Source organism: Hypomesus transpacificus, chromosome 4, assembly GCF_021917145.1.
Source record: "Hypomesus transpacificus isolate Combined female chromosome 4, fHypTra1, whole genome shotgun sequence".
Lineage (NCBI taxonomy): Eukaryota > Metazoa > Chordata > Actinopteri > Osmeriformes > Osmeridae > Hypomesus > Hypomesus transpacificus.
In genome coordinates, this window is record NC_061063.1 from 254523 (window position 1) to 272765 (window position 18243).

The following is an 18243-nucleotide window of genomic DNA, read 5'->3' on the forward strand; positions in this document are numbered from 1 at the left end:
GCGAGGGGAGATGGGGGGGGCGAGGGAGATGGGGGGCGAGGGAGATGGGGGCGAGGGAGATGGGGGCGAGGGGAGATGGGGGGTGTACACACCACCTGACCCCAGCAGCCTGAACTCACAGGTGCTTAGCTCCTGCTGCTGGAGCGCCTCCACCCTGTGGTGCAACAGAGAGAGGCAGAGAGGCAGAGGCAGAGAGGCAATGAAGGAGAGGAGGAAAGGGGAGGTATCGTGTGTGTGTGACGAGGTGCCAACCTGTCGTCATGTTTGTCTGCCTGACTGACCTCCTGACGCCTGCCTCCCCTCTGAGTCCTGGGGGGGGGGGGAGAGGGAGGGAGGGGGGGGGAGACAGAGGAGGAGGTAGGGGGGCAGAGGGAGAGAGAGACTCACAGACAGACAGAGTTGGTAGTCATTCATTTTTCATGTCTCTATTTTCTGTGTTTATTCTGGGATGTGGAGAGTTGTCTTCTCGCCTGCCTGATAATGACCCCAGGGGTGTGTGTGTGTGTGTGTGTGTGTGTGTGTGCGTGCGTGCGCAGCAGAGATCTGACTGATGTGTGTATGGCTGCTGGTCACACCAGGGATGTAGCAGCTTCTGCTGCCGGCCGATAAGCTCTGCTCTCAACTCTACACACAGTTTGTCTGTCACACACAACACTCTCCCTTAAACACACACACGCTGTCAAACACACACACACACAATCTCACATACACGCACACACACACACAGTGATGCATAAATGCCAGTCTGCTCTCCTCCTAGTCATGTTGCTAGGACAGGGTGCTAGGACAGTGTGCGAGGACAGTGTGCGAGGACAGGGTGCTAGGACAGTGTGCTAGGACAGGGTGCTAGGACAGGGTGCTAGGACAGGGTGCTAGGACAGTGTGCGAGGACAGGGTGCTAGGACAGGGTGCTAGGACAGGGTGCGAGGACAGTGTGCTAGGACAGGGTGCTAGGACAGGGTGCTAGGACAGTGTGCGAGGACAGGGTGCTAGGACAGGGTGCTAGGACAGGGTGCGAGGACAGGGTGCTAGGACAGGGTGCTAGGACAGGGTGCGAGGACAGGGTGCTAGGACAGTGTGCGAGGACAGGGTGCGAGGACAGGGTGCTAGGACAGGGTGCGAGGACAGTGTGCTAGGACAGGGTGCTAGGACAGGGTGCTAGGACAGTGTGCTAGGACAGGGTGCTAGGACAGGGTGCTAGGACAGTGTGCGAGGACAGGGTGCTAGGACAGGGTGCTAGGACAGGGTGCGAGGACAGGGTGCTAGGACAGTGTGCGAGGACAGGGTGCGAGGACAGGGTGCTAGGACAGTGTGCGAGGACAGGGTGCGAGGACAGGGTGCTAGGACAGGGTGCTAGGACAGGGTGCTAGGACAGGGTGCTAGGACAGGGTGCTAGGACAGTGTGCTAGGACAGGGTGCTAGGACAGGGTGCTAGGACAGTGTGCGAGGACAGGGTGCTAGGACAGGGTGCTAGGACAGGGTGCGAGGACAGGGTGCTAGGACAGTGTGCGAGGACAGGGTGCGAGGACAGGGTGCTAGGACAGTGTGCGAGGACAGGGTGCGAGGACAGGGTGCTAGGACAGGGTGCTAGGACAGGGTGCTAGGACAGGGTGCTAGGACAGGGTGCTAGGACAGGGTGCTAGGACAGTGTGCGAGGACAGGGTGCTAGGACAGGGTGCTAGGACAGGGTGCGAGGACAGGGTGCTAGGACAGGGTGCTAGGACAGGGTGCGAGGACAGGGTGCTAGGACAGGGTGGTTCAGTAGCAGGATTCAGACGGTGCCTAGTCTACTCACCACTCACCCACCTAGAAGGCACACAGCAGAAACACTTGGGTGCTAATTGCGTTTGTTTCCTCATTAGATGCTGGGTCTAGGTTGTTGTTGCCTGTTTGAGAAAACACTGTGCTCCAGTGCAATCTTTTGTACTTATGCCTCCAATGTTTTATTGGTTCATTAATTTGTTTTTTTAATTACGTGATGTGATGGTAATTTATTCAGGTGATTAATGATGCAGGAGTCAGACACTGCTTCATCCTGCCACACACAAACACACACAGTCATGCATACAGATGCAAGCAAACGTCCCACACACACAGTCACACCTGTATACCTATTCACCCGCGCACAACACTCGGCCTCACACATTCTCTCCCTCTCACTTTATATAATCTCCCTCACCCTTCCTCTCATCCATACTTTCTCCCTCTTCCCTCCACTTTTCCCTCCTCTCCCCCTTCCCCCCCTTCCCCTCCTTCTCTCACCATTTTCATTAGATCCTTTGTCTTGTTGGGGATGATCAATGGAGGGTCTTGTATTCTCCTGGGGCTGTAGGACCTAGATGAATGTATAGAACATCATAACATTAGGATGTTAGAAGATCCTTCACATATTCTGGCTGGAAGCCTTCCCACTGCAGTTAAACTGTCCTCTCTTCTCCTCTCCTCTCCCCCTCACACACACATCCAGTCCAGGCTAGGAGGACGCCCCCCCCCCCCCCTCACAGCTGGCAGTCCATACCAGGCTGCAGTCTAGTTCACCAGTGTAAATCTGCTCTGGATTGCAGATTATGGCCCTGGGCGTATGGTCCATGCGGGTTGTGGGATTGGGAGGAGGTTAATCCATGTGATGGCTCTGGATGGCTGGGATTAGCGTTCCCTGGTCTCATGGATCACCATCCCGACCGTCTGCTTACATGTTCTGCTGGTCTGGACTGTAGGGGACCCCTAGAATGTTCTCTCTGGGAACTCTGGGCTGCAGGACTCTCTGGTCTCTCTGACATCCAGCGACAGATGATTGGCTGGATGTGTCAGCTGACCCATGACCACTCTGACCTCCTGTTTTCTTCACAAAGCTACGTTTAAGGTCACACACACACACACACCATAACCCCTGTGTGACAATCAACACTGTCAAAATGAATGTACACCCGCTGTACCCAGGTAGAGAGCTCTGGGCCCTCTGGGCGCGTGGGTGTGTGTGGGTGCGGGTGTGTGTGTGCTAGTGTGTGTGTCTGTTTCGCCCCATTCTGGGGGTAATAGAATAAATCCCTGTGTTTGTATCATTCACTAGGCTGGTCACCTTAGCAGTTTCTCATTCTCTACGTGCAGTTTACCGGGTGTGTGTGTGTTTGTTTGCTGGCTTTTGTGTGTGTCTGTCGGTGTGTTTGCTCGTGTGTGTGTGTGTGTGTGTGTGTGTGTGTGTGTGTGTGTGTGTAATCACCTGTGTGATTGCAGGCAGTTTAGAGACATTTGCTGAGCAAGGTGCTATCAGATACGCAAGGAAATGCCTGAACGTTGTCTTCATCCTGAACGGCCGAGTTGATGGGCCATCAGTGTTAAGAACATCACCTTGCAGCAGGGAGACAGGGCTGATACAGAGGGAGAACAAAGGACAGAGACATGGAGGAAGGCAGAGGGATGTACAGATTCCTAAATCGATTTGAGTAATTTCTCTTCAGACAGAATTAATTTTGACTGTTGATGCATTTATTCCGTAAAGCATGAAACGTAAGCACTTTCCCTGGGCAGTAAAATAAGAAAAAAATCTATATTTACATGTACATATATATATAGAGAGAGAGGGATGTGGAGAGAGAAGGAGATGGAGAAAGGGAGAAAGGAAGAGAGACAGGGAGGCCTGAACAGAATGAAATTAATAAATGGATGTGTTCACAGGACCAGACTGTGTTCACAGGACCAGACTGTGTTCACAGGACCAGACTGTGTTCACAGGACCAGACTGTGTTCACAGGACCAGACTGTGTTCACAGGACCAGACTGTTCACAGGACCAGACTGTGTTCACAGGACCAGACTGTTCACAGGACCAGACTGTGTTCACAGGACCAGACTGTGTTCACAGGACCAGACTGTTCACAGGACCAGACTGTGTTCACAGGACCAGACTGTTCACAGGACCAGACTGTGTTCACAGGACCAGACTGTGTTCACAGGACCAGACTGTGTTCACAGGACCAGACTGTTCACAGGACCAGGCTGTGTTCACAGGACCAGGCTGTGCTGGTTTGAAACTGGTCTGCAGGAAGACGAATGTCTCCACAACTCCACTTGACTAGTCACAATACACAATGGGTCGAACGTGTGTGTGTGGGATCCCGTGTGGGTCTGTCTGGGTCTGGGTATGTGTGGCCTGACCCGTGGCTGTGTGCTATTAATACCTGTGTGTTCAGACACAGAGTCCCATTTCAGAAGAGACACTGGGTCAGTACTTTGGAGGAGAGCGGAGCGGAGGGGAGGAGAAGAGAGAGAGAAGCAAGGAGGAGGGGTGGACAGGAGACCATGTTGACATGCCCCACTGATTGCACACACACTCACATACAGCACCTAGCAGGACTTCCTAATGAGCTTCCTATTGGCCTTTTGACCCTCTCATCCCTCTGCTCTCCATCTGTGGAGGAGGGGGGCTGTGGAGGAGGGCTGTGGAGGAGGGGGAGGTCTGTGGAGGAGGAGGTCTGTGGAGGAGGAGGAGGAGGTCTGTGGAGGAGGAGGTCTGTGGAGGAGGAGGGGGAGGTCTGTGGAGGAGGAGGTCTGAGGAGGAGGTCTGTGGAGGAGGAGGTCTGTGGAGGAGGAGGAGGAGGAGGAGGAGGAGGTCTGTGGAGGGGGAGGTCTGTGAAGGAGGAGGAGGAGGTCTGTGGAGGAGGAGGTCTGTGGAGGAGGAGGTCTGTGGAGGAGGAGGAGGAGGAGGAGGTCTGTGGAGGGGGAGGTCTGTGGAGGAGGAGGTCTGTGGAGGAGGTCTGTGGAGGAGGAGGTCTGTGGAGGGGGAGGTCTGTGGAGGAGGAGGTCTGTGGAGGAGGTCTGTGGAGGAGGAGGTCTGTGGAGGAGGAGGAGGAGGAGGTCTGAGGAGGAGGAGGAGGTCTGAGGAGGAGGTCTGTGGAGGAGGAGGTCTGTGGAGGAGGTCTGTGGAGGAGGAGGAGGAGGTCTGAGGAGGAGGAGGTCTGAGGAGGAGGAGGAGGAGGAGGTCTGAGGAGGAGGAGGTCTGTGGAGGGGGAGGAGGAGGAGGTCTGAGGAGGAGGTCTGTGGAGGAGGAGGTCTGTGGAGGAGGTCTGTGGAGGAGGAGGTCTGTGGAGGAGGAGGAGGAGGAGGAGGTCTGAGGAGGAGGTCTGTGGAGGGGGGGGGAGGTCTGTGGAGGGGGGGGAGGTCTGTGGAGGGGGGGGAGGTCTGTGGAGGGAGGGGATGAAGAAGGGAGAGGAGAGAGAAGAGTGTCTCCTGCAGCAGCAGGTCTGCTCCCTCTTCTCCCTGCTTGTCTTCTCCTTTCACACTCTCCTTCTCTTCCTTTCCCTCTGTCTGCAGGCTCTCTGGGGCTGACTCACCCTACAGCACAATGCCCCTTCTCTCTGCTTCTTATTCTCTCTCTGTCATTTTTCTCTCTCTCTCTGTCTCTCTCTCTCTTTCTGCTTCTCTCTCTCTCTCTCTCTCTCTCTGCTTCTTACTCTCTCTCTCTCTCTCTCTCTCTCTCTCTCTCTCTCTCTCTGAGATTTATTCTTTACTGAAGCCTGTTAAACTGTTGGGTTTCTGCTGTGCTCTATTTGGTTGGCTTTTAGTGTGTGTGTGTGTGCACTGCGCGTGCGTGCGTTGAGTGTGTGTTTTGAGACGGTGGTTGTGATTCATGCGTGCTCCCAGGTTACTCTGACACATGAAGGGGGGGTATTCATCAGCTAGGACACACACACACACTCTGTCCTCCCTTTCTCTCCTCGCTCTACTTGCTGGTCCACTTTGTCCTAATGGCCCTCCAGTCATTCTCCATTAAAACTCCCCAACATTAGACTCATCTTCACCCCCCCCCCCCCCTCACTCTCCCCTCAGCTCATCCATCTTTCTCCAGCTTTCTTATCCCTCCTTCCCTCCTTCCCTCCCTCCCTCCCATGCTTTCCCTCATTCCATTTCTCTCACCTCTCTCTTTACCGACCCTCCTTCTCCCGTTCATCAATCCCTCCTTCCATTCCTCCATCTCTCCCATACCGTGCCCTGACACCAAAAGGAAGGATTGAGAAAGGGATGGGTGGATGTGGGAGAGGAAAGATTTATGGGAAAGAAGAGTGAGACACTGAAAGAGTGTTGAAGAAATCGAGGAGAGAAAGAGACCAGAAAATTATATGATGACCAGAGTTAGACAAAGCAGATGAATAAGTGAAAAGATGGATGGATGGATGGACAGACAAGCCAAGGACTGGGCTGGACTGATCCAGACTCGACTTGATTGGCCACAAATGGCCCATCTTGTCTTTATCACACAGACCATCACTTCACTTTCAGACATTAGAGATCTCTCTCTCTCGCTCTCTCTCTCGCTCTCTCCGTCTTTCGCTAACTACATGTAGCTTCTCAGTCATGGACATTCTCTGCGAGCGTGCTAGCGTTCCCTGCCAGCGCTCCCAGCTAGCGCTCCCTGCTAGCGCTCCCTCCATGTGTCTGGCGTCCTTGTTTAGCTGTCTAAGCTGGCCTACGCACCAGCGATGCCTGTCGCTAGCCACACACAGTACTGCACCCACGCCATTAGTATTCATAGCTAGCCTGCTAGCCTTCAACGCTCTGTCATGTAGCTGTAGCTAGCTTTGTGTAATTTTGAAAACAGTGGCATTTTCAGCTAGCCTGCTAGCCATCTCCTGCCTTCTTACTGTTGCTAGCTAGTGACATGATGCTTGTTTAGTCCTGCTCTTATCTCAGCCTCTCCAGGGCTCATGCTCCTGGCTGGCCCCGACACCCCCGGAGGGAGGGAGGGACAGAGAGAGGGAGGGAGGGAGAGAGGGAGAGAGAGAGGGAGGGACAGACAGAGAGAGGGAGGGAGGGAGGGACAGAGAGGGAGAGAGGGACAGAGGGAGGGAGGGACAGAGAGAGGGAGGGAGGGACTGTGAGAGAGGGACTGAGAGAGAGGGGGAGAGGGACTGTGAGAGAGGGACTGAGAGAGAGGGGGGGGAGAGGGGGGGGAGGGAGGGAGGGAGGGAGGGAGGGAGGGAGGGAGAGACAATTTTGGGATACCATTGGCACATTGGCAGACCTCCACAGTCAGGACACAATCATCCCTCATTATATTGACAATGGATTCCCACTTTTTATTTTATTTTTAATTGTTTCTGTTTGTCTTATGTTGTGTGTGGTATGTTAACTGGTTATTTCAGCACACACTCTGTGCCGTACAGTGTGGTTATGTGCCAGACTCTTGTGTTTTTCTTGTTTGTCTGATTCTCACTGCCGTATATCTCTTTGTTTCTCTCTCTCTCTCTCTCTCAGAGTGTTTTCACCGTGATGATGGGTCCGTTCACCTTCTTCAACGCTCAGAAGACCAAGTATCTCCAGATCCTCACCTCCCTCATGCGCTGGATAGGTAACGCACCTCCGCTCTCCTCCTCCCTCCTCTCCCCCATATCTATCTGTATCTATCTCATCCTCCTCTCCCTCTCTCGCTCCTCTCACTCTGTCTCTCCCTACCTCCCTCTCACTCTCTCACTCTCTCCCTCTCTCGCTCCTCTCACTCTGTCTCTCCCTACCTTTCTCCTCCTCTCCCTCTCTCGCTCCTGTCACTCTGTCTCTCCTCTCTGTCTCTCCTCTCACTCTCTCTCCCTCTCCCTCTCTCGCTCCTCTCACTCTGTCTCTCCCTACCTCTCTCTCGCTCCTCTCACTCTGTCTCTCCCTACCTCTCTCTCTCTCCTCTCACTCTGTCTCTCCCTACCTCTCTCTCTCTCCTCTCACTCTGTCTCTCCCTACCTCTCTCTCTCTCCTCTCACTCTGTCTCTCCCTACCTCTCTCTCTCTCCCTCTCTCCTCCCATCCATCAGGAGGACATGGCTGACTGTGTCCCAGTCCTGATTGGACCGTCACTCACGGTCTCACACACCAGAATAAACCATCTGTCCTGGCCCACCGCTAACATCACAACACCCTGAATCACCACACACACACAAACACACACAGGCCCATACACACACAGACCCATACACACACACAGGCCCATACACACACACAAGTCTACACGGCTGTCATAATCAACCGCACACACACACATGAACATAAAAACAGACTGTCCAGTTTCTGGCCATCCACAAAGCATTGTGGGATGTGTAGTCTGGCCCTGGTCCACCCTCTTCCTCCCTGAGGTCTGTCTTTGATTGATTAGCCATGTCTGCTGGCCAGACCTCACAACTGCACTGGATAATGATCCAAAATGGCTACTGTGGCAAGTCTTTCCTGCCAGCTCTGCTTCCCTGATCCATTCATAAAAGTGGACTGCCTTCTTAACACACACACACACACACAGACACACACACACACAGACACACACACACACACAAACACATACACACACACACACACACAGACACAGGCACACATGGCTTTCCACAGTGTGTATAGCTGTGTGATGAATCACACCCAAATGACTCATTTCAGCACCTGTTTGGGCATCAGTGCCCAGCTGTATTGAAAGCGTTTATTTGATTTAGCCGCGAGTCGCGCTACGTCTCTGTCCATGAATTGTTCAGCGTGTTCATCCTGGGAGAGCTCTCCTCAAGGCTAACGGATGCTAGCGCGGCTAGCCAGCCTGTCTGCAGGAGGGATACCAGAGCTGTTTGTCCATTAAGGTGTGATGTGGGGTTATTTGAATGAGCCTTGTCCCGATCATTCCTGGAAGGCATGTCATCCCTCGGGCGCCATGGTGATGTGCTGGAGCTGTTGTTCCCTCCGACAAATTACCGCCGACTAACGACTGTTTACACCATGGAGACGCTCATCTGGGTGTGATTGGTTCACATGCGTGTGTGTGTCATTGTGTGTGTGTGTGTGTGTGTGTGCGGCCTTGCACACCCACCTCATCCCGCCTCATTAGCACGCTGTATACCCAGGAAGAGGGCAGTTTAGTAACAGGTATGTGCTCTCCGCTCTGCCCTGATTAGCAGAGCATGTGTCTGAATCATCCAGCTCCACGTAAGATGCTGCATGGCCTGCTTCCATACTGCCTCAGATCAAATCAAATCAAATCAAATCAAATTTATTTGTATAGCCCTTTTTACACGCAAGCATGTCACAGAGGGCTTCACATGCGCCCATAGAACTGCCCCTCAACCAACCTAAACCCTCAAGGAAGACAAGGAAAAACTCCCAGAAAAACTCCCACCGGGAGAAAAAATGGAAGAAACCTTGGGAGGAGCAATTCAGAGAGGGATCCCCTCCTCCAGAGACGGTTGGTAAGAGAGAGGAGCAGAACACAAGCTAAACATAGTCATACAGTGTCAATGGGTTTTGAAACACCAAAATCCATTGTTCGGCTTTATAGACGTTGGATGGGACCGGGAAACTCGCTGTTGGCCGTCATGGAGACTGGATTCCGGGTGACGACCTGGTTCAGCGTTGGCAGACCGACGACCAAGCAGGTCCTGACAGCTCAAACCCCCCACACCACAGGGAATGTGTGGGGGGGGGACAGAGAGGAGAGCAGGGATTAGAGAATGCCAGGAGCAGCTAACAGTTACAGTCAAAATAGAATGAGATCCCCACCGGTCAAGTGTGGACTAGTGCAGCAATTTAACAGAGCAAAAAGGGTATTTGATGCAGCCCCACACACCAAAACAACGACAGCCCCCCTCAGTTGGAACATGAAATCTGTTCCAGGGGAAAGAACTCTAAAGTAGGTTATACTTATACGAATAAGGATGAAAACAGCCAGTCCCCCGTTGTCTCCAACTAGTAATAAAAACTATAACAGTAACAATATACAGCAACGGAACTATAATAATAATAATACTAACAATATACAGTAACAGGTTTACTTTATTTGTAACATCTAGCTGGGCAATGTGAACATAAGCTATAATTAAAATTTAAAAGTTACATGTGATACACACATAGGCAAGCACACATCCCAGGTTTACATAGAAAGTACACACATACTTCCCTTTAACAATCATAGAATTGACTAAACAAGAACGTTTTTAATCTAGTTTTAAATGTCGAGACAGTATCAGCTTCCTTAATTGAGATGGGTAATTTGTTCCAAAGAAGAGGTGCTCTATATGAGAACGCCCTACCTCCAGCAGTTTTTTTCTTAACTTTGGGTATTACCAGATAGCCGGCATTTTGAGATCTTAGAGACCTTGCGGGGCAATAGGGTGCAAGGAGACCGGAGAGGTACAGCATGCCTCAGCATGTTCAAACATCGTCATTACCATAACAACACACCTGTGTTAATATTCATAAGGCAGCAGCCAACCAAGGGGCAAGGAGAGAGATTCCTAGATTAACACCGCCCTCTCTGAGGGTTGAGTGGCGCATTTTAATGACACAACCTTCCCTGACCTTGCAGTGGAGGTTGAAGTTGTTCGTATTTTCAGTCTCGGTCTCTCTCTCTCTCGCTCTCTCTCTCGCTCTCTTTCTCTCTCTGTCTCTCGCTCTCTCTGTCTATCTCTCTGTCTGTCTGTCTCTCTCTTTCTCTATCTCACCCTCTTTCTCTCTCCCTATCTCTTTCTCATTCTGTTTTTCTCCCTCCTTCTCTATCTCTGCTTTATTCTCTCACTTTCTCTCCCTCTCTTTCTCTGATTTTCTCTCTCTTTCTTTCTGTCTCTCTCTTCTTCATTGCAGTTGAGTTTATTGGTATTCAGGTTATCTAGTCAGACAGATAATAATTTCAATATTCTGCGACATCCTTCGATGCATCCAAAGGCAGAGTATCTGTGCATGATTTTAATGGAGGATGCGTTCAGCTAGTGTGCAGGTCCAGTCCACTGGTTTACTGATGTTGTCAGTTCTCCTGTTTGTCAGGAGTTTATATCTTGTCTCTTCCTCCTCCTGTCTTTACAGGAAAGAGGGAATACAAATAGCAGAGGGTATAAATATTCATTTCTAGTCTTTGACCATCTCCTTTCAGACAAAGCCCTGTGAGCATACAGAATAACAGATGAATTGTGTCGTAGATATGTTATAAAACGTGTTTGACATTTTGTTATTTGTGACTGTTGGTACTGGTGTGACTGATGAAGATACGCATGATCTTGTGATAGGTTATTGCAACTTCTCATCATCCAATCACAGTTCCTCTTTATCCATCACCCCTGACCTGTCTAGCAACAGGACTGATGAATGATGCTTCTACACCTCTTTGTCACCTCCTTCCATCCCCCCTTCCTTCCATCCTCCCCTTTTTTCCTACTTTCCATCCCTTCATCACCCCTTCCTTCCATTTATCTTCTTCCCTCCCTCCATCTCACCCTCCTTCCATCTCACCCCTCCCTCCTTCTTTCTCTTCCTCTGTCGGGCTCCCTTTATCCTTCCATCGTTCCACCCCTCTTCCAACTCCTCCCTCTGGACGGGGAGTATAAGAGGGTCAAGAGTATCAGGGTCTTCGTGTGTGTGTGTGTGTGCCTGTGTGTGTGTGTTTGTGCGTTAGCAAGCCTGGCTCCCTGGTCCCAGCCTAGCGTCTATGCCTGTCTGTGATGTGTGTGTGTGTGTGTGTGTGTTCAGTTAACCAGTATTAATCACCCCCTCCTCTCCTCCGATTAGCCCCTGAATGGATTGATAGATAAGGATGGAATGAGGGATGGAGTGAGCAATGAAAGGATAGGTAAGGATGGAATGAGGGATGGGTGGATTGAGAGCTGAGGACGGAATGAGGGATGGATAAGGTGAGTATACGGAGGAATGGAAGTGGGAGAGGCTGATAGGGAAAAGGGGGTAGGGAGAAAGAGAGAGGTGTGAAGGAGGGAGGGAGGGAAGGAGGGAGGGAGGGAGAGAGAGAGAGGGGGAGAGAGGGAGGGAGGTGTGGAGTGGAGTGCTAGGGTCAAATGAGCCAAATCCATTGTTTTCTCATTCACATTACAGAGGAAATGACATCATGGATGGCTGGCCACAGTCGTGGTGGTCAGTTTATCGACAAAGCACTGGTGGTGTCAAGGGAGGGATGGAGAGGGGGAGACTGAGGGAGAGCAAGTGAGAGAGAGAGTGAGAGAGAGAGAGAGAGAGGGGGAAAGGGTGAGAGGGGGAGAGCAAGTGAGAGAGTGAGAGAGTGAGAGAGTGAGAGAGTGAGAGAGTGAGAGAGGGGGAAAGGGGAGGGGGGAGGGGGGGGGGGGGGGGGGGGGGGAGCGATGTAGATGAAGAGGAAAATCAACATTGTTAGAAGGACCTCGTGCTCTCATTATTCTGGTCCCCTCTCCCTCTCTCTGTCTCTCTCTCTGCTGAGTATTGTGAGGTTCTAATGAACTTCACAGCTCACAACCTCAGCACGAAAATTACATTGAAGGAAAAACTAAGTATTGAAGGGCGTAGCTCGTTCCTATGGTTACGCCAACTGAGCAGTGCTCATAGTTTCACCAGGGAGATGTGGGGGGTTGGGGGGGGTGTAACTTTGACATGTTTAACCCTCAACCCCCCCCCCCCCACACACACACACACACACACACAAACATCCTCCCCGCCCCCCTTCAAGAACCACAGTCACACGAGGTGTTCTGGAAGGAGTGTGTGAGTGTAGTTGCCGTGGGAGACCAGGGTTGGAGACCATCAGTCCCCTCCTCTGATACCTCCCCGCCCCTCCCCTCTGTCATGCTGCTAGTCCCCTCCTCTGATACCTCCCCGCCCCTCCCCTCTGTCATGCTGCTAGTCCCCTCCTCTGATACCTCCCCGCCCCTCCCCTCTGTCACGCTGCTAGTCCCCTCCTCTGATACCTCCCCGCCCCTCCCCTCTGTCACGCTGCTAGTCCCCTCCTCTGATACCTCCCCGCCCCTCCCCTCTGTCACGCTGCTAGTCCCCTCCTCTGATACCTCCCCGCCCCTCCCCTCTGTCATGCTGCTAGTCCTGAGTGTTGCTTGCTTTAATGAGGGCTGTGATCTCTGCTCATTCAGATTACAGGGTGATTAGGAGGGTGTGTGTTGTTGTAGACCTCAGGATCAATCACAGATCCATACCTCCTAACTGGGGCCTTTAATCATGACTGCCCTCTCCTGTCTACATTCATCCGGCTTCTCCCCTTCTCCCCTCCCCCTCTGAGTGAACTATCCCAGTGATGTCAGAGGTCTAAACAGCACTGGAACATTTGACCTTCTCTACAGTCATCATACACTCAGGAAGGCTTTCTGTCTTCCCTCCTAGATCAACACTGGGGAGATGGACATCTATGGTCGCTATGGCAGCGGGATCTGTAGCCGTCTGACTTGGCCTCAGTTCATTCAGCCATGTTTGTGTGTGTGTGCACTTTCCAGAGTGCAAATGTGTGTTTGTTTAAAACAGGATGGGGATGTTAGAGCTAGAAGTTGAGCCTTTCAAAAGCAACTGTAAGGACAGTACTGATCCCAAGCTGCCAGCCTGTTCCAAAGAGAGGGAGAGGGGGAGGGGGAGGGAGAGGGGGAGGGGGGGGGGAGAGGGAGGGGGACACAGAGAGAGACATGGAGATGAACAACAGAGAGAAATACAGAGATGAATGGCAAGGCTAGCTGATCCTCGTCGACAGCATGCTCGCATCCCGGCTTGGTGCAGAACACAAGCTCTGCTCAAGGTTAAGCATCTGTACGCTCCACCCCTGCCAGGCACCCCATCCTGTAAGACGCTCTTAATTAAACGCCCCCTGCCCACATTTCTTCCTGTCCAGGCTGCTGTAGCCAGTGCCAGGCAACGCTCTCCCTGTCAGCCCTGACACCGCCCAGGGACGGGTCACATCCACCGGATGGAGAGACAGAGAAAGACGAAGAAGAAAGGGAAGGGAGAGAGGCAGAAGGAGAGATGGGGGGAGGAAGAGAGAATGGGACAGAAGGTTAGCTGTGATGGGTCTTTCACACATAAGGAACAGATGTACTCACGGGGAGAGAGAGAAGGAGAAAAGGAGTGAGAGTAGGAGAGAGAGAAGGAGAGAGAGGAGGAAAGAGAGAGGAGAAATAGAGAAGGAGAGAGAGGAGAGAGAGATAGGAGGAGAGAGAGAGGAAGAGAGAGAGAAGGGGCCGTGTGAAAAGGAGAGCAGGAAGCACAGCAAGATAGAAAGATGGAGAGAATAAGAAAAAGACAGAGAGAATGAGTAAAGACGTCCATGTTGTGTTGAGCGTTCAGGACAGTGTGGTCTCCATGGACCATGATACTGGATGCAGTGTTGACAGCATCACTCTCTGTGATAGGACGGTGGGGACAGGAAAGTCTGTCAGGATTGGCCCATCCACCTGTGGTGAGAAGAATCCGTTGTCTAATTGGCTGCTATCTGGTAAGGATAAGCCAAGGGTCAGGGTCGACTTTACTTTGTCACACACACTTACTTTGTTTTAGATGTGGGATGTGTGTGTGTGGTATGTTTGTGCGTGGGATGTGTGTGTCTTTGAGACAGAAAACGAGTGTGTGTGTGTGTGGTGCTTGATGCATTGCGCTGGCATGAGGCATGATTCCTCTATCTTAAGTCAATGATGACATGGGAAATGTGCCAAATATCCATTATAAAGTATAGTCCTCAACAGGTGCTGGTGAGAATGTGTGTGTATATGAATGTGTGTGTGTGTGTGTGAATGTGTGAGTGTGTATTTGAATGTGTGTGTATATGAATGTGTGTGTGTGTGTGTGTGTGAATGTTTGTGTCTCCCCAACATTAAAGAAGCCCGTGATTAATTGATCATCAGCTGGCCTTCTGTAGAGAACCCATTCATTCTGCCCCACGACTCCTCTCCTCTCTTTTAGTTACACTGTAGTGTGTGTGTGATGTAAGGGAGGGAGAACTGTGACTAAAGTGGTGGAGGGAGGGAGGGAAGAGGAGACAATGGAGATTAGGGAGGAGAGGAGATGAGAGAAGGATGGAGAGAGGAGAGGAGGGGAGGATAGAGAGGAGAGAGGGGAGGATGGAGAGGAGGAGAGGAAAGGAGAGGGAAGAGAGGGGAGGATGGAGAGGAAGGGAGAGGAGGTAGGAAGGGAGAGGGGAGGATGGAGAGGGGAGGATGGAGAGGAGGGGAGAGGGAGGAGAGGAGAGGATGGAGAGGAGAGGATGGAGAGGGGACTCGGGAGGATGGAGAGGGGAGGATGGAGAGGAGGGCTCAAATCCTTTAACAGGCCTTCCAGTCACACTCTCTCTAACCAAACACACACACAACCACCCATACTCAGCCCAGTCGATAGAGACAGCCTCATTGCCACCAGTAGATGGTGGAGACCTGGAACTGGGTTGCAGTTTTAGTATTGCACTCTGTGACTAAAAGGGAGTGTCAAACTGCAGCAAACATTAGCATAGCATAGTGGACCGTAGCGTGCATGATTGTAGCGTAGCGTAGCAATCGGAAGCATTAGCATGCCAGACTTTAGTGTAGCATACCTAACGGATAATTTATTGGCCTTTTCTACTCCTACTGTAGCTGTTGAGTGTGTGTGGGTGTTTCTGGGTCAGGCAGTAGGAAGGGAGGGCCTGTTAAGTGGTCTGTGTCTTCATGGTCCTAATGCCCTCTGCTGTCCTAGTGTGAGTACACTACCCAGTATCTATGGAACCCATGTTCCACTCTGCATTGAGATATGCTTGTTTTGATAATTAATTTCCTCTCCCCCTCTCTCTCTCTCTCCCTTTCCCTCCCCCCTCTCTCTCTCTCTCTCTCTCTCTCTCTCTCTCTCTCTCTCTCTCCCTCTCTTTCTCTCCCTTTCCCTCTCCCTCCCCTCTCTCTCTCTCTCTCTCTCTCTCTCTCTCTCTCTCTCTCTCTCTCTCTCTCTCTCTCTCACTCTCTCTCTCCTCCTCTCTGTTTTTCCCTTCCTTCCCTCCCTGTTCTTCTCCCTCTCACCTCCGCCTTCTCCTCATCTTCTCCCTCCTCACCTCCTCCTGTTTCTCTCTTCCCCCTACTTTTAACCTTCCACCTCCTCCACCCTCGCTCTCCACCTCCCTTTCCTCCACCCTCACCTCCTCTCTTCCTCCAGCGTTCACCATGATGATCATCCTGGCTCTGATCCGCATCGCTGGAGGCCGTGGTGAAGGACGGCCCCCAGTCGCCCAGCTCTCCGGTGTCCCCAACCTGTTTGGGGTGTGCGTCTACTCCTTCATGTGCCAGCACTCTCTCCCCTCGCTGGTCACGCCCATCTCTGACAAGACGCGCGTGGGCGCCCTGGTGGTGACGGACTACATCCTCATCCTGGCCTTCTACTCCCTCCTCTCCTTCACCGCCATCTTCTGCTTCGACTCCTCGCTCCTCCACGACATGTACACGCTCAACTTCACCGACAACTGCGACGTGCTGAACGTCCCGGCGCTGCGCTATTTCCTGGGGCTGTTCCCTGTCTTCACCATCAGCACCAACTTCCCCATCATCGCCGTGACGCTGCGCAACAACTGGAAGACGCTGTTTCACCGCGACGGCGGGACCTATCCCTGGGTGGTGGACCGCCTGGTGTTCCCCCTCATTACGCTGGTGCCCCCGGTCATCGTGGCGTTCTGCACCCACAACCTGGAGTCCCTGGTGGGCATCACGGGCGCCTACGCCGGCACGGGGATCCAGTACGTGATCCCGGCGCTGCTTGTGTTCTTCAGCCGGAGGCATCTGGAGCCGGTGGTGGGCAGGGAGGCGGTGAACAAGCACCGGTCGCCCTTCAGACACGCCTTCTGGGTGTGGTTCGTGGTCGTCTGGGCAGCCTTCTGCCTCATGTTTGTCACGGCTAACATCATACTGACGGATACGAAGAAGTAGAGGAGGGAAATAGGGAAGACTCAGTGACTGTGTGTCTCTACGTCTCTCTACGTCTCTCTCTCTCTCTGTGTCTCTCTCTCTCTGTGTCTCTCTTTATGTCTCCCTCTCTATGTCTCTCTCTCCCTCCCTCTGTCTGTCTCTCCTCATCTCTGTGTTCCTGAGGCGTTGCAGACAAGGAGGTGTGCCTTTATAAAACTTGACTCTTGTAGCATGTTTCAAGGACATCTTTGTTATTGTGATCAGCTCTGCTCAATCAAACGTGTTGAAAGGGACCAAACACATACTGAAGCATGTGTTTCCGGGGAAACGGGACAGCGACAGTGCTTTAGGGTCATGTGACTAGGTGCCGGGGTCAGGTGATTGGAGCGTCACAGCTCTAAACTGAACAGCTCACTGGGAAAAGGTCGACTCAAAGACTGTACCATGCTCGTCTCTTTAGCTTTCTCCTATACCAAATGTCTCATTTAAATACCAAATTCAGAATTTAGGGAGGTAGAGAAAGGAGGAGGAATGGAGAGAGGAGAAGAGCTGTCAAGTGTTTTTCAAGACACTCAGATCACCCATGTTAATCTACATCTCTGTACGCTAGAACAATTGAACAAATTGCGGAAAAATGTTCTCCTGTTTTATTGCAAATAACAAAGTCAACCAAATCATCTATCACCTTCCAGCTATGTTCCACAGTGCTATTAGCTATTAGCATGATATGTTCCATATCATGGCTATTAGCTAACAACGCTAACGCTTTAGCAACCAAGCCATGTTAAACGTGTCCCCGTTAGCAGAAAGCTAGCAAGCTAGCAACAGCGCCGTGTTGAACCCGAGTCTAACAACAGCTGGCTGTTAGCAAGCTGACAAAAAAAGCTGTGTTAAACCCTGAGTGTAACACTTATCTGGCTGCTAGCAGGCTAGCCACAGAGCCATATTGCACCTAGTGTTAATAGTTATCTGGCTGCTAGCAGGCCTCCCCAGCCCAGCCTCCATGCAGGGAGAAGATGAGATTAAGACTGAGACGCAGTGGACTGATTGGTCATCCTGCTTGTTGAAAGAGTTATTATAGCAGTGGCCCACAGCTTCAGCCGGCCTGGTTATTCGATTTAACGAGGAGGCAGGAGGTGATTAGAGCTTCCTCTCCTTGCCTCTCCTCCCCACGTCCCTTCCTGCGTTCTCCTCATCAGCTGTGATTTCTCCTCCTGTTCTCTTCCAGTTCTCCTCTGTTCCACCGTATCAGTTATATATATATCCAGGGGTTCCACGTGTCTCGCTGTCCCGTCAGTGTTCCGTGTTCTAGAACCGTCTACTGGCTGCTGGTACACCGAGGATGCCAGTTTTCTGTGACGGGCATATGGGGTTGGAAAAAGGGATGGAAAAAAACAAACATAACGTTTGCGTTATATTTCGCTACATTGCACAACTTTGCACACAGTTGCCTTAGGTTGTACCGTAACATTTGGTGTGTTCAGTGCTTCTTCGCGGCAAATGCCGTAATATTGAGATGTTTCTACGTGTTCTGATGATTTAAAAAATAATTGTATTGTGGTTGAGTTTTTGATTCTGTTCTGAGCTTGTGGTTATTGTGTGTGGAGAATGACACAGCCCACAGGCATTACTAGTGAG

The 18243-nt window shown here is 51.8% G+C and overlaps 2 protein-coding genes across 2 annotated transcripts in view; one reads left to right on the forward strand and one right to left on the reverse strand.

Moving 5' to 3' along the window:
* Nucleotides 1-18237, forward strand: part of tmem104 (transmembrane protein 104) — a 31470-nt gene extending 13233 nt beyond the window's left edge. The window contains exons 9-10 of the mRNA XM_047019323.1: nt 7251-7344; nt 15863-18237. Of these exons, the coding sequence (XP_046875279.1) occupies nt 7251-7344; nt 15863-16626 (858 nt within the window). The 3' untranslated portion in view covers nt 16627-18237. The remainder of the gene's footprint in view (nt 1-7250; nt 7345-15862) is intronic.
* sdha (succinate dehydrogenase complex, subunit A, flavoprotein (Fp)) overlaps nt 17914-18243 on the reverse strand; it is a 2217-nt gene continuing 1887 nt past the window's right edge. The window contains exon 4 of the mRNA XM_047019666.1: nt 17914-17958. Within this exon, the coding sequence (XP_046875622.1) occupies nt 17914-17958 (45 nt within the window). The remainder of the gene's footprint in view (nt 17959-18243) is intronic.